Raw genomic sequence first — 20,875 nt, 5'->3', positions numbered from 1 at the left:
TGCCTGTGAGTTCAATCCCTGGTATCAAAGAAAAAAAAAAATCAGAGTACTAAGGACAAGTCACAAGCATGACAATCCCCATGACAGTAAAGACTAGCAGCGACCAAAGCAGCAACCATAGCAGCAACCACACACTGAATGCTTGCTGTATGCCACGTGCCACAGAAGGCCTTACCTGTGTTTTCACTGAGTGCTCAGTGACCCTGTGACATAGGCACCACCCAACAGCCCCATTTATTGACAGAAAAACTGAGAGAAAAGGGGCTAAGTGACTTGCCCACAGCTACACAGCTGGGGGGTCACAGTGAAGTGCCAGGATTAAAGCCAAGCAGTCGCCTTCCCTCACCTCATTCCTGAATAGCGGCTCGACTGTGGCCCCCTGAATGGAAGCAAACACCATCCTGAGAGAAGGGGGCAGGAGGTAAGGGTAAAAGCTGCACTGGAAAGTTGCTGCCTGGACTAGACGCTGTGCTAAGGCCCTTGCGTATACCATGTCACTTCACTCTCGCAGATGACGGTAAAAAAGGAAGCCCAGGATACAGAGCAAAGTGGTTCCCTGAATGAAAGCCCACAGGCAAGACAAGCTGTTTGAACTGCAGGTTCTCCCGCCTCCACCTGGGACTTAAACCAAAACCTTTCCTGAAACACTAACATCTACCCTTTTATACCAGACACCCAAAAGACCACATGGCTCTGCTGCCAACAAGAGCTATCTTCCAGAATAAAGGCAAATGCTCACATTTAAATAAACCCAAATTCATTTTGAAACTTCAAGGCGTCGAAGGGAACTGATACCTTGAGATCCAGCTTGGTGTTCACGGGATCCTGAAGCTCAGGTGCTGTGAAGGCACTGGACTCTACCTTGACGTTCTGCAGAACATCCTCAGGCGGCAACTTCATTGCATGGTTGTCTGCAGTGGAGCCAATTCCAAAAAAATCTAAGATCACGACCCAGGTTTGCAATGTGATCAGAACATCCAAGCAGTTAAAATCAACGTCAATGCTCCGGTTAACTCGATTGTAAATGGAAGAGAATTCTGGATGTTTCTTATCCACCAAGAATATATTGATGTGGACCAAGGAATCATCAAATTTACTCTTTCCTGTAACTACCTTGGGCTCATCTATGGTCGGAGAAGGAGGTGGGGTCAAGGGATAGTCCTTGTCTTGAACTTCTTTTTGTTTCTTCCTGGAGACGGAGGTGGGTCTCTGATACAACTGAAAGACATTAGGAGCTTCCTCCATGTGGGAAGGGAGAGAGCGTGGCATATCGGGGTACTCCACATTGGATACTGAAGGGCAAGACTGGGAAAGGTACTCTTTCTGTGCTAAGCTAGATGGCTTGGGAGCACCTCGGGACACCATCAGGTTCTTGTACTTGGAATCTGGATTTTTCTCCAGTAAGTCCTCCATTAGCAAGGAACGCAGAGCAATCTGAATGGACAAGGTCTGAGGATGGTCTTTACTGAATTCCACCTCAAAGTCCTGAAACCTTAAGCTCACAAGACCTTGGGCCCCCAAAGTGAGATCTCCACTTAGCTGAACTTGAAGCTCTGATATACAAAAGTTGGCTTGAATCTGAGTGAAAGCTTTGGCTTCTCTCACAGACAAGGACTTCTGAGAGGTGCTGGAAAGACTTGAGTGACTGAACAGCCCATTCTCCTTCCTCTCCAGGGAAGGCTCTCCGCAGGCACTGAGGGCAGGCACAGGAGAGTTGGGGCAAGAGGAAGAGGCAACACTGGCTGGAAACTTATTCAGATCTTCACTGTACACAAGATTGTCCAGCGTCTGTAAAACCTGTTCATATACGTGCTTGGCTAACACCACCTGCATTCAAAGGGAAAAATCAGTTACTCCTCTACTATTATTAACTGCACTCAGCTACCTATCCATGTCCACAATTTGGGGCTTCCCTTGAGGTTTTAGGTTAGTTGATAAGACTATCGCCATCATTTTTTTTTTGCTATCCTTAACTCTTTCTGTCCCACTTTTGTTCATAAGGCCCCTTCCAGCATCACACAGAAAAATCTGCATGTTCAATAAGTGTTGACTGCATGCCCAAATCAGTAAAGTCAGATTAAAATTTAGATGATACCAAGGAACTCTCATTAATTTTGTAAGGTATGATAATACCACTGCAGTTACATAAAGCACACCTGGTTTGTAGACACATCCCAAAAATATAGGAATGAAAATGGTATGAAATCAGGGCTTTGTTCATGTACATGTATGTTGAGCACGTCAAAGTTGCTGGTGTTCAAATCCTTGCTCAAGATGGGCACAGTGGTGCACACCTGTAATCCCAGCAACTTGGGAGGCTGAGGCAGAAAGATCACAAGTTCAAGAACAGTCTCAGAAACTTAGAAAGACCCTATCTCAAAAAAGGGCTGTAGATACAGCTCAATGGTAAAGCACCACTGGGTTCTATTCCCCAGTACCAGAAAAAAAAAAAGAAAAAGGAAAAGAAGAGTTAGTGATATAGTTCAGCAGTAGAGCACATGCCTAGCATGTATGAGGCCCTGGGTCTAACACCTGGCAAAACAAACACACACACAGACACACACACACACACACACACACACACACACACACACACACACACACGGGCGGTGGAGGGGTGGGGGGCTATGAGAGTCCCTATCCTGATCCATTTCATTTCAGACTGGGCAAGACTAATTCTCCCTTGAAAGATGTGTCAACGGCATAGATAATCACATCATTTTATAAGCTGGGCCAAGTATGTCAAAAGTGTGACAAGAATTATGTCCTCCTGGGAAGAGACTCTGATTTTTTTTAAAGCAAAAATTTCCCTGCTCCCAAATGGCAATGAATGAAGATTCTGCCTTCTTCCTCTGAGCCACACAAAGAAGGCTAACAAGAATGCTGTCCAGTGATTAAACATGACAAAATTATTCCATGTTTATTGGAATAATAGCATTAATGATATTTCCTTGAAATCATATTTTCCACCTACATTTAATAAACATAAATATATAGCATTATAATCCAAGTATAATAGATTTATACAGCATAAATATAAAATAAATAGAGGCTGAGTATTTAAAATCCCAAATATCCCTGAAATCTGAAACTTTCTGAAAGTCGATAAAATGCTCAAAATGTTTCAGACTTTACAGCATTTCAGATTTCAGAGATTATGAATAGGGATGCTCAATCAATAAAGTCTTCATAAAGGGGCAGAGGTTATGCGAGCACTTGCCTAGAACATACAAGGCACTGGGTTCAATCCTTAACACCAAATACAAAAAAATAAGCCAATAAAATAAAGGCATGCTGTTCATCTACAACTACAAAAAAAAAAAAAAAAATTTAAGACTACATAAATATTCCAAAATCTAAAAAACTCTGAAATCTGAAACACTTCTGGTCCCAAGCATCTCAGGAAAGGGACATTTTAGCTGCCCTAGTCTGAAAATCAGTTGAATAAATTACCTGAACTGGATTGACGAACTTTCCTTCGATCTTCATGATGCTAGAGGTCCCCAGGTCATCTGGACTAAGAGAGAAGGTCAGTTCAGACTCTCTCTCAATAGGAATCTTTTCCAGTTTAAACTGAATGGTGGTGTTGTTCAGGATGTGAAAAGCTGGTAGAAGAGAGGAAATGACAGACTATTAACACTAATCTTACATTATTATTGCTGATTACGTGTGGAGTGTATAAAATACAGCCCATGAGTTATTCTTAGACTTGAAGGGCAGGTCAGCCTAGCAGCAAGGGGTATATGACCAAGAGCAAACTTTGATGACTATCCCAAGGCCAAACTGGGAGAAGAGATAAAAGGTAAAATTACAGGAAAAAAATCATGACATGCTTTATTTGGCAGCTTTAAAATATGACGTGATAAACATACTCATCCAGTCCAGGAGACTACATTAAGCTTCTCTTTGCCTTCCAAGCTGATTTTCCAAACCACATTGCTAATCCTTACCTAGCATTCAGATATAGATGGATCCCTTTTCTTGGGCCTAAATCAGAATCAAGGTCAACAGGGGATCTAAGATCAACTTTTATCCCAAACAGAGAAAGAAATCTTTCAGTATGTATGTACCAGAAGCAGTGAATTAACATCTGAAAATCATAGAAGGATAAGTTTTCAAAGTCTTCATTTCTTCACCAACAAAACCATGCTCTAGAACCCACATGATTTTTCTAGATGCCAAGACTAACAGATTGAGCAGGGCATGGTGGCACATGCCTGTAATCCCAGCGACTCGGGAGGCTAAGACAGGAGGATCTCCAAAAGCCAGCCTCAGCAATGGGGAGGTGATTAGCAACTCAGTGAGACCCTGTCTCTAAATAAAATACAAAATAGGAGGCTGGAGCTGGGGCTCAGTGGTAGCACACTTGCCTGGCATGTATGAGGCACTGGTTCAACAACTAAAAGATTTTTTTAAAAATACAAAATTGGGCTGGGGATGTGGCTCAGTGGTCAAGTGTCCTTGAGTTTAATCCCCAGTACCCTAAAAAAAAAAAAAAAAGATTGGGGGTTTGACTCTGTAGTAGAGCATCCCCTGGGTTCAATCCCTGGTACCTTAAAAAAAAAAAAAAAAAAAAAAGACTAAAAGATTAAAAAGATTGAACTGATGGCACTAGCTGATTAGAGTTAGAACACAAATTCAAAATCCATTCCTCGCACCCTCTTCCATCCAACCCATTATAGGACATGGCAGAATACTAGAATATTCTGTATAACATCCACCAACTATGTTTCACATTCCATTTATGCTAATCCCTTGAGCTATCATGAGCTAAAACATGTATCTAGAAAAACGCTACAGTTTAGAAAATTTGACCAAATTAAACAACACTAACCAAATCCATCCACTGAAGCATCTCTACAACTGAGCAACCATGCAATTTCCAAAAGAGAACACTTTTAGAAAGTCTTCTTTTGGGCTGGGGCTGGGGCTCAGTGGTGGAGCACTTATCTAGCACCTGTGAGGCACTGGGTTTGTTCCTCAGTACCACATGAAAATGAACCAATTTTTTAAAATAAAGTTAAAAAATCCTTGTTTTGCTAAAAATGGTATTAAATGGAAAAAGGTGAAAATATACCAACGTACTACAAAGCATTCTGTCAAAATTTTATCACAATTTCTAAAATATTAACTGGGGACAATTCCAGAAGAAAATGTTTTTGTTGCTGTTTTTAGTGAAATACTACACAAGCTGGGTTTTGAACCTTTTAACAAAATTAAACAGAAACTTATGCCCCTTACCTTGACCTCTATGCAGAGATTCAAAGAAATCATGTCGGGTGAAATGCGCTTCCTCTTGACTATTGGCACTGGCCGAGCCAGAGGGTGAACAAAACGTCCGATTTACTTCAGCCCCAGCACCTTCTCTGCCTGCCAGTTGGGTGCAATTCAAAGAATACAGTTTAATGTCTTTGATTTCCACCTGCAGACGGTCACTTCTGGACTCGTCATCTCCTGCCACAAAATTCTGGATGAATATCTGTCCCAGGTGTCCTACCAACAACTCGGGACTCCCCGGCTTCCGGGGGATAGAAACAACTGGAGATTCAATGTAGATGTTCAGGATTAGCTTTACGGTGTCGGAATGACAAGAAGTGAGGCCAAACCCATATATTTCATTTTCCTCTAAGATAAAGGGTTCCCGGGACTTCTTTGGAGTCTCAAAGAGGGACACCATCTCACTGTACTCAGCAGTCTTGGTAGCTAATACTGTGGTGACTTTGGTGGCTGCACTTTTCAGCATACTTCGAAAATTCTCTTCCAGTTCATCCATGGATAATGTCAGCTCCTTCAGGAATTTGGCAGAGTGATTATAATGTAGGGAAGCCATCTTCAGGTTGAGGAAACACTCCTGTTTAGATTTCTCAACAAACGTGAAACTCAACGCTTCAGTAAGGGCTGCATCTTCCATTCTGACAAACACCGATTCAAAGTAGCCAATGTCACTGACAATATTTTCATAGCCTGCAGAATTCCCAATGCTGACAACATACTGGTTCTTAACATTATCTTGTGTCAAATCCATAAGCTGCAAACAGCCAAGAGAACCATTCACATCAAATGTGCTCCCCATCGAGACGTTAACTTTGGTGCCACCTACACTTGCAGTCGCGATTTTCCTACCATGCTTCTCTCCGTTTGCCATCCCCACTGTCCGGAGGAGCAGTAAGTTAAGTCTGTGGATTTCCACTGCAACCTCGGTATTTTGTTCATATGTAGATTGGTAAGTCCCTTGTTCTCTAAAGCTTCTTTCAAAATCAGTCATTAAAGGCTGAGGGCTCAAATCATCTTTCTCCTTGGGGAAGGATTTTTGAAGAAAACCAATCAGCTCCACAATTGTCTCTGGATTTAGGATAATATCCAAATTATTCACCTGTAATGAAATCACCTGAAGAGTGCTGTCTAAGTTCATTGAGGGGCACTCTGAACTCACAAACTGATATTCCAACTTAATGAGAGACTCTTGTTCTTTGGTGAGAATTTTGTCCAGTGAAACACTAGTTGCAGATCGGTCATTCAGGGTGGCTACATCAGTTAAGGAAGCCACATTAGGTCCAGAGACAGGAGATTGTGCCCTGCTATCCCGGAGGCTTCCTGTTGGAATATCAAAACTTAAGTTCTTATGTGAAGCCATCAAAAGGTCAAAATCAGCACCATAGGTCTGCATGGTGTCCACCAGGAGCAAACCATGAACAGTGAGTGAGACTTCAGCATCATAAGGCCTCTTCACAAAGTGAGCATTGGTACCAAATACCTTGAGCACAGAAATGTACCTGCCGTTGCTCTCAACACCAAGCTGCATGCAGTTAACCTTAAACTCAGCCAGGAGCAGCTGCGATTCCACCAGAACCTCCCGGGTATGCTGCTCCAGCATCACAATGCTCTGGGTCAGGTTCATTACCGAGTCCTGCAAACTTCCCCGCTGTTCTTCTTGGGGGAAAATCTTCTCTTTAATCTGAGTGTCAGATGTCTTCATTTCTGGGGTGGTAAGGAGAGCAAAGCAATTCTTTAGAGCAGATATCTTATCCTCATTGATGTGGATTTTTAAGTCTGGTAAGTTGCCTGAAAGTACGGCCCCTGGGTACTTGGGATCTGAAGTATAAATCAGTCGCCGTTCTAGCTGTAGATGAACATTGAACTTCTCCACCACGTGGGTCGGTCCCACATCGATATCCTGGACATGCTTCCAGTTGTCCTTCACTCGCCCAACCATGATCTGGAGGTCCATAAATGACAGCGCGTACTTCTCGTACATCTTTGTGTTCATCAAATGTGCCTGAAGCTGCTCCTCGCTGATTTCCACTCCAGGAAAAGGAGGTGTTTTCTCTCCATTGCTGCTGCTTGTCTCAGGAGGTGGGGTGTTGGGAGGTGTGGCGAGAGGGGTCTTGTACTCATCATCACTGAACTGATTCTCCTCAGAGGCTGAGCCATCCCCACTAGTCCTGTTGGAGTCATCTGCAGAGAAAAGAGAGAAGACTCAAAGAGTACCTACTATTTTCTTCCTCCATCCTTTCTATAATGATGATGATGAAGAGCAGCGATTCAGCCAACCCCAACATTTAAACAATGGAGGACACTCCAAGCGTAACATTCTGTATTGTCATTAGTAGCCATGTGAACTTGGCTACTAATGTGAAAGTGCGAACTCCATGAGAGAAAACGCATGACTATGAGGACAGCTGGAGAGCAGCTGAGGCTCGGTGTGTGGGGTGCGGCACCTTCCCAGTCTCGGGCAGCATGGCCCGTCCTATCACCAACCCAGGTCACTCTGTGCTTGTCTGGCTTTTCCCGTCTTGGCTTGTTCATTTTGTTTCCCCCACTAGAATACCCTGAGGAAGGGAGGCCTCGGGCATCACACTTAGCAACAACTCTAGAGCCCAGATCCAGGCCTGGTGAGCAGAAACTGCTGAGGGTGTGATGTTCCCCGGGCACACCCAGGATCCTCTCTACAGCCAAGTAGCACTGAGACAGCCACGGAGTGCGGGGCTCAATCACATGCCCTGTTCCACATTACGTTTCCTTAGTTCAGGTGGGTGCTATGTGCATAATGCCCTTTTAAAATTCCCCTTTGCACCCAACTTCCCCTCCTCTTCACGCCCCCTGCCCTCTTCTCCTTCAGGTCTACCCAGTGAAGTTGAGGTTGGAATGAGATGATCTGCTCAACGCCACCTGCTTTACCCTGTGAGCCCTCATTCTTCCCTTCTGCCTCAATACATTCAGATCTAATGAAATTACCTTCCAGGTGTCTCTTTTTATATGCTACTAACAAATAGGTTAAAACCCTATCCCTGAAAGTAAGCACTGGGAGACAGTTTATTAAAATACACAATGTCACATAGAAACACATAAAAACCACAATATGACACTACTTCACAACTACAAAAACAACAGTCACAGTGATGACAGAGTGCAGACACTGGCAAGCTCAGCTGCTGGTGGCAATGTGACGCTGCAGCTTCTGCTGAGAAGTCCAAAGCTCCTCAAAATACTAAAGAGACTTGCACAGGACCCAGCAACTCCACTCTCAGGTATGTGCCCGGAGAACTGGAAACATGGTTTTCTACACAAAAATCTGTATATGAACATTTGCATGTGAATATTCATTGAGTGCTATTCATAATAGTCAAAAGGCGGACAATCCCAAAATCTAATAAAGAAGGGTAAATAAACTGTAGTATATCTATACAAGGGACTATTATTCAGTCAAAAAAGAAATGAAGCACGGACATATACTATAACATGAATGGACCTTGAAAATGTTATGCTAAATTAAAAGCTAGATATAAAGGGTTGCATATTGTATTTCACTCACATGAAATGTTTAGAACAGACGAACCCACAGAGACAGAAAAAAAACTAGTGACTGCCAGAAGCTGGGGAGGAAGAATTTAAGAGACAATGACCACTGATGAGTTTGTAGTTTCACTGGGGAAAGGAAAATGATCTGGAACTCAACAGTAGTGAGAGTTGCACAAATTCACCAACACGACCAAAATAACTGTAGATTTTTTAAAGTGAATTACATCAAGGTACAGCTATTATTTTAAAATTCACAGTTGAACTGGGATATTTAAACATGTTACATGCACTACTGTGAAGCAAACATGTTACATGCACTACGGTGAAGCTTGCTTCGTTCAGCAGTCAGAGCAACCCACCAAGACCTGTCTCCCCACTTCACACTGGCAATGTACCTTGGGAATTTGTCAACAGCATTCTTCCCAGATCCACAACAACTAACACGGGATTCTTGAACTTGAAGTCATCAGGGAATATCACCTGAGGGGCAGAAATGTCTAGCCGCACAGTCCACCGTTTACTTTCCTCCTGTGAAAATGAAACAAACCTCTATTGTGTCATGGCTGTGACTGAGAACTGAGGGTTCCTCAGTGCTGTCCGTACTCCTGAAGCCCTGCCAGGGCTAGAGTGCCATGGTCTCTCTGGGATTAGAGCAGAAAGTCTATGATAAAGCCCATGAAAGCCTGAGGCCTAGAGACACCACCATGGCCAATATCTGAGATGGAGAGAAAAAAAAAAAACCTATAAATTATTGATAACTGTACTTGGATTGATGATCCACAAGTTAAGAAAGACTTTGTTGGGCTGGGGATGTGGCTAAAGCGGTAGCGCGCTCGCCTGGCATGCGTGCGGCCTGGGTTGGATCCTCAGCACCACATACCAACAAAGATGTTGTGTCCACTGAAAACTAAAAAATAAATATTAAAAATCTCTCTCTCTCTCTCTCTCTCTCTCTCTCTCTCTCTCTCTCCTCTCTCACTCTCTCTTAAAAAAAAAAAAGACTTTGTTTCTAATTTGCAGAGTTTAGCACTTTAAACTATTAAAGAAATTTGAAATTCAAATAAATGTAGAAATCCACAAAAAAAATTGGGGGAGGGGAGTTATTGGGGATTGAACTCAGGGGCTCGACCACTGAGTCACATCTCAGCCTTGTTTTGTATATTTTTTAGAGAAAGCGTCTCAATGAGTTGCTTAGTACCTTACTTTTGCTGAGACTGGCTTTGAACTCAGGATCCTCCTGCCTCAGCCTAAGATTACAGGCATGTGCCACCGTGCCCAGTTTACCAAAAAGTTCTATTTATTCACAGACATTGGTAATCATGAACTTCATGCCAAAATAACTTGAGGAAAAACATAAGTTTTGATGTTCAAAATACAAATAACATACTGATTCATAAATTTGTAAACTGTTCTTCTTTGCAACTAAAAGTAGCCTCAATTATATGCATATGGTAGAAGCTAACTGATACAAATGTTACCAGAAACAACTATCTTTTGTCTAAGATAACAAGAGGACACTAATTGTTATAATTTGTGTTGAAACACACAAGACACATGCAAGAAACAGGACTAATTCTCTGTCCAGTACACCAGGACATCTGTTTGGAACATGGGGCTCCCTTTCCACCTGCAGCGTGTTCACCACACAAGAGAAGCCACTCCCTTTCCAACTACTCCACCTACTGCTGCCTCTTGGAGGTGCACCACCACAGCACTTTGTAAGAAACAAACCCTTCCTGGACTGTTGAGCTGTTTCCTGGCTCGACCTGTCCATGGTGTCCTCTTATCAGCTGGTCACTCAGTGACCACAGATGGTGACAAAGTAATCATCATAGCCTGAGATAGAATCCAGCTTTTTACTTCTGAGGTAAACAAAAAGAGTGCTTAAGTATTCAGAGATCACAGGACAAGGACAAGGGCAAGTCCTGAAAATGCTCCCAGAGCTATACAGAAGAAACTCGATCTAGTTACAGTGGGGTTTTTTTTGTTTTTTTTTTTGTTTTTTTTAATTAAACTTTGACTGTCAAAGACATGAGATTTCTATTTTATGCCAGCTGACAAGGGATTACAGTAGATAATGAACTTGTCAAAAGAAACTTGCCCAGGGCTGGAGGCTCAGTGGGAGAACACTCACCTAACATGGCCCTGGGTTCCGTCCCAGCAATGAAAAAAAATAAAAAAGAAAAACTTGTTCCTTCCCCCATCCCCAGTGTTATGTGAGGCCACTTACAATGAAATCCCCCACTAGCAAGCGGTCGAGGGTCTGTCGGATCTCTGCCTTGGTCTGCATCTTCAGCTTGTTGTACTGTCTGCGGGCAGCTTCGGCAACTCTGAGCTCAAGTTCAGACTGATAACCAAAACCTACAAGATTGGAAACACATAGCACACTCAGAATTTCCAAATGGTTGGGTGGATAGACAAGAATTTCCACCAGAGCTAAAATACAATCAGTAACAAAAGCAGCTCCCTGGGGCTGGGTGGTGGCTCAGTAGCAGAGCACTTGCCTCCCCTGTGCGAGGCACTGGCTTCGATCCTTAGCACCACCTAAAAATAAATAAATAAAGGTATTGTGTCCATCTGCAAGTAAAAAAAAATTTAAAAAAAAAAAAAACCACAGCTCCCTGCTCTGCCATGACCTGTGTGACACAGGACAACAGGCATGAGGCAGAGGTGGGCTCCAGAGTGCCAGGGGTGGGGAGGTATATGAGGGAAGGTACCTATGCTACAGAATTTCTTGAAGCTTTTTCTGAAAACTATATTTCAAAGTCCTTAGAAAGCAAGACATAAGACATTACACAGGAAGAAAAAAGTGTAATTTAGAGGGAAATGCCTTCTTTATTGTCAGTGAGAACAAAGAAGATACTACATTGATGGCTACTGCTTACATGAAAAAAAATCTCAAAAATTGGGCAAAATCTACAAGAATGTCACTGTTATAAAGGAGAGAGGGAATATGTTTCATCACCCACTCCCTGTCAAAAAGAGGGCTCTTTCCATGCCATTGTCTCAAGTCATGTGGGGGAGCAGAGGGAGGCCTAACAAATCAATGACAATATTTAGAACTTCGCAGCCTACAATGCAGCACCCAGCAAGTGAAGGAGGCTATAGACTCTGTGACCTGGAAGGAAGTTCTTGAACATTCCTCCTCATCCCTGATCTAGAACTTCCTGGGGAGCCAAGGAAAGTGCCAGCATAAGGGAATGAGAAGAATGAAAAACTTCATGTCAAAGGGAGGCAAACAGAAAGTATGTATGATGTTGATTTCTCTGGAAAAGAGGCTGTCCAAGGACATTCACACATCTAGTTTCTAAGACTGACCCCACCCACGCCCTCCACAGGCCTTACAGACCACCACAAGCCATGTGAACATCCGACCTTGCCCACAGAACCAGCACTGACAAGATGTTTTCTAAAAGTAACATAAGATCAAACAAACAAAAAAGTTAACCTGAGGTATGAACCTTTCCCTTGTAGAAAAAGTCTGCTACTTTTTTAATAGCCTGGGGATTATATATGATGTTCAAGGGCCTTGTGCTGACATTCAGCCGCCTCTCAAAATGACTGTGCACTGGATTTCTCTCATACAGCATCTCAAAAACTGGGTCATCTGTGTCCGCAGCTATAAGAGAGAAGAGAAGAAAGAAAATGGAACATAGCAAAACAAATACCATATTCTAAATAGACCTATGAGGTACTGGGATGGGGGGATGTTTTCTAAATTATTTTCCAATCAGTTCACAATTATGCACATTTTAAAAACAGAATCTGGTCTAGAGGGGTAAATCACGGGTAGAACAGCACTTGCCTAGCATCTGCAAGTGAGTTCCATCCCCAGCGTTGCAAAAAGAGGGGAAAAATCCTATAAAAACAGAGAGGGGCTGGGGTTGTGGCTCAGTGGTAGAGCGCCTGCCTGGCTCCTGTAATGGTAACCAGACTCTGTAGCTCGAAAGGTTGGCCTAGTTACACCAAGGTTAATAGTCCCACTGCGAGGGCTAAGGGGGCAGAATACATGCCTAACGTGTGAAGAGCTGGGTTCAATCCCAGCACTGCAAAAACAAACAAGAGGGGCTGGGTTATAGCTCAGTGGTAGAGCTCTTGCTCAGCATGTGTGAGGCAGTGGATTCAAACCTCAACACCACGTTAAAAAAATAAATAAATAATAAAGGTAATGTGTCTGACTACAACTAAAAACATTTTTAAAAAAACAAGAGTTCCACCCAAGAGTGCCAGGAGGCCTCCATGCCAAACACTCACCTACAAGGCAAAGCACTCTCCCCCAAATTAAGCACTCCCTCTTTTACTTCTGATCAAAGACAACTGATGTGTAATAATGACATTTTTAAGCCGTGGTTTTAGGAACATATGACAGTTTACCAGGGTACTGATCACTTCTGTCTGCAGATGTGGTCTGAAGACCAAATGACTGTGAGACTCTGCCAACTTCTTTTTGCTGTAAAACACACATACAAAAAGGCTTTAGTGCCAGGGCAAGAGGGGACAATTCACTGCAGACACACATACAGCTGACTCATTGCATCACTGCCCCCAGCACAACTGAGTCAAAACTCACTTCACACAGGGTTACCGAGTACTTGCACACTTGTTTAGGTTTTTTTAAAACCTAGTAAGACCAAGTCTGTCCGTTTTCAAAGACAGTGTGCTACTTACTGCCAGTCTTGACTGGCAGTCAAGAACAGTAAGTGGTTGCTAAATGACATTAAACATGCATAACTTTTCCAAAAGAAGCATGTTTTCCCACCCTCTCTACAACTATCCCCTCACCTCCCAAAAAGAATTATGAACAGGTTACGTTGGCTAACTATTCAGTTACCCAGGCCATCTTTTTGTCAAATACATATTAATACAGTATATTGTATATAAAAAATTACACATATATGGAAAACTTGAGGTGGTTTTCTTCCGGAGTCCTGAAAAGATGAGATTGCCTACCGATGAATACGTGAATACATGAAAATGACTGCCAGATACAGAGGCAATTTGAACAGAAAATAGTGGTGCTCATGGCATTTTCTTCCAAAACAGAGCAAACTATTCCACAGTGTTTACAACGTAGGAAGGGAGAACATGCAGTCTCACCAACATTTTCTCTCTAAAAGATTGGAGAAATTGACCTGGCCCAGCCTATCAGTCTGAAGATACTCAAATGTCAGAATGAATCAGATTAACATCATTCATCATTTGCCTAAAACAGACCACAATTCATCACCACCCCAGATGATAAGCCAGGCCACTGTGGTACCTACTGGATTAGGGAAGACCAGAAGAGGAAACATGGTTCCTTCTGTAGCCAGGTCTCGGAGAAACAATCCGCCCAACCGGACTAAAAGCAAGGAAGAATTTCTTCGAGGAAGAGATTCTGCTAGAAGTTTTACATCTACAAAAGATAAGTATGAGAGCTGGGTTGTGACTCAGTGGTAGAGCGCTTGTCTAGCATGTGTGAGGCACTGGGTTCAAACTTCAGCACCACATAAATAAATAAAATAAAGGTATTGTATTTAAAAAAAGATGAATATGAACTGACATCATGCTGTGATAGCCTAACATGTTTCTAAAAATGTTAAATATATTACAAAGTACTTTTAGATACCATGAGCTATTTGTCCATGAAATAAGAACCAAGAAGAGGGGGGAAAAAAGGGGGGATTCTATTCTACCTATGTACCTATAAATACACAAGAACTGTTAAAAGTTTCCCAGCAGAACAACTTTTAAACTGAGTTTTATAATTAAGTTCAAGCAATCTGCTAGTACATGCTAAGTGTATGACAGTTCAGCTCTCAAGATTATGAAGTCAAATTGTGGCCTTCTTTTTTTTTCCACCCTTCTTAAACTACTGAGGCATCTCAGATAAGTTGCTGTTTCATGAACTGAAAAATCAGAAAAAACAGTCAAATAAAAATCAGAAAAAAACAAAATAAAAAAAAAAACAGTCAAATAAAATTGGTCCTAATTACGCACAGATTCTATATGTACACATTCATCTACTCCTGCAAATAAATTTATAATCTCAAAATCAATACTCGTGGCACTTTCTTGGTCATTCAGACACAGAGAAGCAGAAAGTTTGAGTCACCCAATTAATGTGCACATCCCCAACTGAGTTCAAACAAGACAGTACTCTGCCTCCTTGTGTTAGTTCTCACAGATGAACAAGTGTCCTTTACCTGGTCTACTTAGAGAGCTGTTTTTCACATTTTTTGGTGTTTTATTTTTTTCAAGGTTTTGTTATTTAAAATGGCCAAGTGGAAGTAGCAATGAGGCTCAGGGGTAGAGTGCTTGCCTAATAGGCACCGAGGTCCTGAATTCCTCTGCCAGCAGCGCAAAAAAATAATAAAATAAAATGACCAGGGTGGTGCTGATGTGCTGCTGGCACATCCCTAAGCCTTCTGGAGGCTGGCGTGCACTTTACAGAGGAAAGACATCCTTCAGATCAGCTTCACCTGGCATGGGTGGTAGTGCTGCAGACTATGAATTCAATGTTACTGAATCAACAACAGATATATATTAAATAAGATGTTTTTAAACACGAACTCACCTTTGGAAAAAAAAAAAAAGGTTTTATGTTCTGATGGGCTGACAAATGCCATGATCAGAGGCTGGCAGGAACCTAACCTGTATGTCCCCACCTAGGGGCAATGGCTCAGCCAGTGTGTGGCAAGGTTCTAGCTCATAACTACCTTGAATGAAGAGAACCAACTGGACATTCCCCCCCACCTTTTGAGAGAGACAGCAGCAGCTGGTTCTTTGAGGCAGTACCTGAAAACTCGAGCTGCATGAACGCACTTTCACTCATCTGAGGATCTCCCTGCTCCATGTGCAGCAGGGTCACTGTGCCTCGCTGCAATTGCAGATTCAATTTAGCAAAGACATGATCTCGCTTCGTATACGTGTTCATGCATGAGGCATCCGCAGTGGGGTCAAAAAACTCCTCGGTGCCTAAGTGGTAAGGGAGAACAGGTAAGAAAAAGTATGGGACAAAAACCATACAGCCAGGCACGCTGACCACAGTAATGATGACCCTACTGTTTCCCTTTTTTAAAGAACAGGTGACTGCTTAGTGTGCTAACATAAAACAACCCTGTTTTATCAACTTATCATCACAACAGGTAGCACAGGACTCACCACATTAAGGCTATCCAGTGAATGGTCTGTGTCTGGGTTTTGCAGGACAGTGGCCACTTAACTACATGTGACTTATGTGGCTGGTACAGTTAAGAAAGGAATTTTTATACAAATGGCCAACAAATATGAAAAATGCTTACCATCATTAACAATTAGGGAAATGCAAAGCAAAACTACACTGAGATTTCATCTCACACCAGTCAGAATGGCAGTCATCAAGAATACAAACAATAATAATGCTGGAGAGGATGTGGAGAAGAAACAACTTTACACTGTTGGTGGGACTGTAAATCAGTGCAACCACTGTGGAAATTAATATGGAGGCTCCTCAAAAGACTAGGCATGGGAGTGGGGTTGGCTCAGTGGTGGAGCATTTGCCTTGCATGTGGTGAGGCACTGGGTTCGATTCTTAGCACTACATATAAATAAAACAAAGGTATGTCGACAACTAAAAAACAACTTTTTAAAAAGACTAGGCATGGAACCACCATATGACCCAGCTATTCCACTCCTCAGTATCTATCCTGAAGAACTAAAGTCATCATACCACAGTGATACACACTCACCCATGTTTATAGCAGTGCAATTCACAATAGCCGAACTATGCAACCAGCCTAGGAATCCACCAATGGATGAACGGATAAAGAAAATGTGGTATATATACACTGTGGAGTTTTATTCACCCATAAAAAAAATGAAATTATGTAATTTTCAGGAAAATGGATGGAACTAGAGACTCCCATGTTAAATTAAATAAGTCAACTCAGAAAGTTAAGGGTCTTATGTATTTTTCTTATAAGCAGAAGCTACAGAGAAGAGAAGAGAAAGGTGGGAGAGGATCTCCTAAAAATCAAAAGGAGATCAGCAGAGGAAAGGGACCAAAGGGTGAGAAGCAGGGAGGGATGGGGAAAGGGCTGGGGAATGATACTGGCCAAATGACACTGTTATCTTGTGTGCATGTACAAATATGAAACAACAAATTCTACTGTTAGGTCTAACTATAATGCACCAATAAGAAAAAAGGTAGAGAAAAGTAAAAAACAAAGAAACTGGATTTTTAGCCAGACACGGTGATACATGCCTGTAATCCCAGCAGCTCAGGCGGAGGAGCCAGGGCAGGAGGGCCACAAATTCAAGGCCAACCTTAGCAACTTAGCAAGACCCTGTCTCAAAAAAAAGTGGGAAAAAGTGGGGGTGGAGGGGATCTGGGGATGTGATTCAAAAGTTAAGCAACCCTGGGTTCAATCCCCAGTGCCAAAAAAAGGAAACGATTATTTTTAATAATTATTGGTATTATAGGCACATGCCTACAATCCCAGAAACCTGAGGCAGGATGATCACACGTTCAACTCAAGGATAGACTCAGCAACTTAGCAAAGCCCTCAGCAACTTAGTGAGGTCCTAAGCAACACAATGAGACACTGTCTCAAAATAAAAAGAGCCAGGTGCAGTGGTGCATGCCTATAATCCCAGCATCTCCGGAGGCTGAGGCAAGAGAATTGAGAGTTCAAAGCCAGTCTCAGCAATGGTGAGGCATTAAGCAACTCAGTGAGACCCTGTCTCTAAATAAAATACAAAATAGGACTGGGATGTTGCTCAGTGGTCAAGTACCTCTGAGTTTAATCCCTGGTATGAAAAATAAATAAATAAAATTTTTAAAAAAAGGACTGGGGATGCAGCTCAGTGGTAAAGTGTCTGGTTTCAATCCCCAGCACTATAAGAAAAATAAATTAATTAATAAGCAAAAATAAAAATTATAATAATTTTTAAAAAGGGTAATGATGTGCTCAGTATTACAGTGTCCCTGGGAGTAATTCCCAGTACTGAAAAAAAGAAAAACTGTATTTTTACTTATATTTAACTTTAACCTAAATAATCATTAGTGGCTATGGCTCCCAGACTGGACAGCAAGGCCTAAAGAGAACTTCTGGGCTGTTAGTCAAGCTTTGGGGTTTCAAAATTTGTGAATATGCTCAAATTTAGCTCTCTGACAAAAGTCGCTACTCAGATCTATTCAAAATGGTGCCAACATCCTTGTTCAGCATGGAGTAGCAATTTTACAGAGTCGCTCCCAAAACATGTATTCTCTCTGCCTCTATGAACATGAAACAGACAGTTTTCCAAATATCTCCTTTGGTTAAATTTGAAAATAACCAAGGGCCACTGCACAAATAATGAGCCCATTTTTATGAACCAAGCACCTCCTCTCCCTGTGGCCAGGGTGAGACTGGCCAGTTCCCAGCATACCCAGGATCTCCTCGGGTGTCCACTGCTCCTGCTGCTCTGCCGGCAGTCCTTCCACCGCTCTCCCCTCCGGGTTCTGCTGCCCATACCAGCCACCCCAACCAGGAAACCAGGACTGAAGGTACTGCAGCATCCCACTGCCTCCGCTGGCATCTGGGTCCCCAGGAGAGCTTCCTGGGGAATCAAACTGAGGCTCTCGAAGACTCTGTAGAAAATCACAAGTAGCACATGTGAGTCCCGAGATAGACACAAGCTGTGATACGCCACTGTTTTACCATTTGTCCCAGAAAGAACAAGCGCACATCAAAACTGAAGCACTCCAGAGTGTCTTGGCTGGGGCTCAGTGGCAGAGCACTTGGCTAGCCCACCTAAGGCACTAGGTTTGATCCTCAGAACCACATAAAAATAAATAAATAAAATAAAAGTATTGTAGCCATCTACACCTAAAAAACTATTTTAAAAAGAGAGAGAAAGAAAGAGTGACAGCTCTGAACAAATGTTCTCCACAGCTCATCTCACCTCTGCTAGTTCCTCTTGCTTATAAAAGCGATCATGAACCAGCTCACGCAGGATCTTCAGTTCCTCAAAGCTCTGTTCCTCCTCTATCCGACACATTTCCTCCTGTTTGGGCAAGAGCAAAAGCAAACCCTAGACACTGTAGCTCCGGAGAAACTGGACACCTTCACAAATCACTACAGTGCCTCAAAGAAATCCACTGGCTGAGATGTGTGCACTGAAGGCCAAGAAACAGACAAGCAGCTGGTTCGGTGTGACCACTGTCTACAGGTTCAACAGATTTCCCCATCATCAACAGATTCTCCTTGGTCTCAAACACTCCACTAACAAGTTTCACAGCTTCTGGGGCTGATGGCAGCAGAGAGGACACAAACAACCATCATTGGTTTCCAGAGGGTCACCACACGTGCACTGCCCTGACGCAGTCACAACACGCTACACAGAGGAATGCACGGGCACCAGCTCCTGCAGGTGTCATGTGGTCTATCAGCAAGGACATGGTCATTGTAACTTGTCACATACAAGTCAGCAAAGAGACAGGGCAGCCAGCTGCATACCAAGTTAAAAAAGAAAGTAAACTGAGCTATCCTAAACTGTTTCTTCTACTCCACTATTAAGAGATCATCCGTGTTTTAGCCTGCCCACCTCAGTGGTAATTCAGATTTTTCTCTCCCTCCATGTTTTTGCCTGTGCCTTTGAGAAAATATCCAAAACAAAATGTTTGGTTATCCCATCTTTTGTAAGTTTCCTATGTTAAAAGCCAAGTCTGGGCTGGGGATGTGGCTCAAGCAGTAGCGCGCTCGCCTGCCATGCGTGCGGCCCGGATTCAATCCTCAGCACCACATACCAACAATGATGTTGTGTCCGCCGAGAACTAAAAAATAAATATTAAAAATTCTCTCTCTCCTCTCTCACTCTCTCTTAAAAAAAAAAAAAAAAAAAAAAAAAAAAAAAGCCAAGTCTGACACTGATGAAGAAAATATTAACCACATAAGGGGCCGTGACCTCAGGGTGCTGACAGAAGAGGTGAGAATCCCTAGGGATTCAGTATCCCCACTGGACACCATGCAGTGGGTGCTGAAGGGAAAGGGATATTCCTTTTTGCTTGGAAGAATTCTCTAAAAAAATGGTTAGTTAAGAGACATTACCTGAGTCAAACATTGGAAAGGGCCTAAACTGGTACTACAAAAAGTCATGCTCACAAAAGCAAAACAATTCAAGGAACAAAGCAATTCCACTGCCTTCTAGGGGGTGACAGGTAGAGAGACCACAGACGGGGTGGGGGGTCCCCTGCCAAGATTCCAGAAGGGGAGGTTCTGGGGTCTCCAGCCCACCAGTAATTCAAATGTGAACTTGCCTTCACAACTTATGGCCCCCATTCTGCCTCACCTCCACCACCAAAAATACCCAAGGTAATCAAGCCACTGGATTATGGGAAATGTAGGCCAAGTCCACAGGAACTAGTTTCAGACCTTGGAAGAAAAGAATTAGGCCTCAGATCAGGCTTTGAAGAGATGCAGGTAACCACATAAAAAGGCTCCCTGAGTCCTCACAGAGAGCTGGAGGAGGATGGGAGGGGACACAAAGGCCTGGCAGGACTGTGGCCATCTCTTCCTCCTCCTACCCTTGGCTCTCCTAAGGCAACAGAAAGTAAGGGTGCATCAGGCCAAGGCGAGTTTGGAGGCCTTCCAAAAAGTTCTCACTCTATTAAAACCCACTCTTCTCTGTGATGATGCCCCTTGGCAATAGACTGTTTATTCTTCACATATCCCATCTCCTTACGCCTTCAAGAGAATTTGCTTGTCCTCTGAATGAAAACAAGAAACACAAGACAACAGTCCACTCACCTTGTCTTCTGCAGATAGTAGGCCTCCTTTTAACTTGCTGAAATATTTGTCAGTATAAAACACAGCATCATGGGCGCGGTGCAACAAGAAGTCCCAGGTGCAGCGTTTCCTCTGCTCTCTGATCTCATACAAGTTAGCATTCAGAGCAAAATACCACCACTCTCGGCAGCTGCAACAGCCCATGACAATGTATCACTTCTCACACTAAAAGCAATTGCAATGCTATGGGTCCAGGACAGTTCACATACCACCATTCCTCTCCTGAGACATTTTTTCTCTTCTCAGCCAGCAGTTTACGTCTCAGGCTTATTTTAATGTTAAGCTAA

At 42.8% G+C, this 20,875-nt stretch overlaps 1 protein-coding gene across 8 annotated transcripts in view; it reads right to left on the bottom strand.

Moving 5' to 3' along the window:
* Nucleotides 1-20,875, bottom strand: part of Vps13d (vacuolar protein sorting 13 homolog D) — a 242,682-nt gene that overhangs the window by 193,590 nt on the left and 28,217 nt on the right. For 7 of the 8 annotated variants that reach the window (XM_078025311.1, XM_078025312.1, XM_078025306.1 and 4 more), the window contains exons 10-21: nt 20,550-20,718; nt 18,706-18,807; nt 18,190-18,391; nt 15,577-15,756; nt 14,064-14,194; nt 13,174-13,249; nt 12,248-12,418; nt 11,030-11,160; nt 9,195-9,327; nt 5,242-7,455; nt 3,454-3,605; nt 796-1,827 (exon numbers count right to left, since the gene is read on the bottom strand). In XM_078025311.1, coding sequence (XP_077881437.1) covers nt 796-1,827; nt 3,454-3,605; nt 5,242-7,455; nt 9,195-9,327; nt 11,030-11,160; nt 12,248-12,418; nt 13,174-13,249; nt 14,064-14,194; nt 15,577-15,756; nt 18,190-18,391; nt 18,706-18,807; nt 20,550-20,718 — 4,693 coding nt within the window. Of the gene's footprint in view, nt 1-795; nt 1,828-3,453; nt 3,606-5,241; nt 7,456-9,194; nt 9,328-11,029; nt 11,161-12,247; nt 12,419-13,173; nt 13,250-14,063; nt 14,195-15,576; nt 15,757-18,189; nt 18,392-18,705; nt 18,808-20,549; nt 20,719-20,875 lie in introns of those variants that run through there. The other variant, XM_040287936.2, reaches the window with a different exon arrangement.

This window comes from Ictidomys tridecemlineatus, chromosome 11 (genome assembly GCF_052094955.1).
Source record: "Ictidomys tridecemlineatus isolate mIctTri1 chromosome 11, mIctTri1.hap1, whole genome shotgun sequence".
Classification (NCBI taxonomy): domain Eukaryota; kingdom Metazoa; phylum Chordata; class Mammalia; order Rodentia; family Sciuridae; genus Ictidomys; species Ictidomys tridecemlineatus.
The sequence above is the reverse complement of the archived record's forward strand: the minus strand, read 5'-3'. Positions and strand labels throughout refer to the sequence as shown.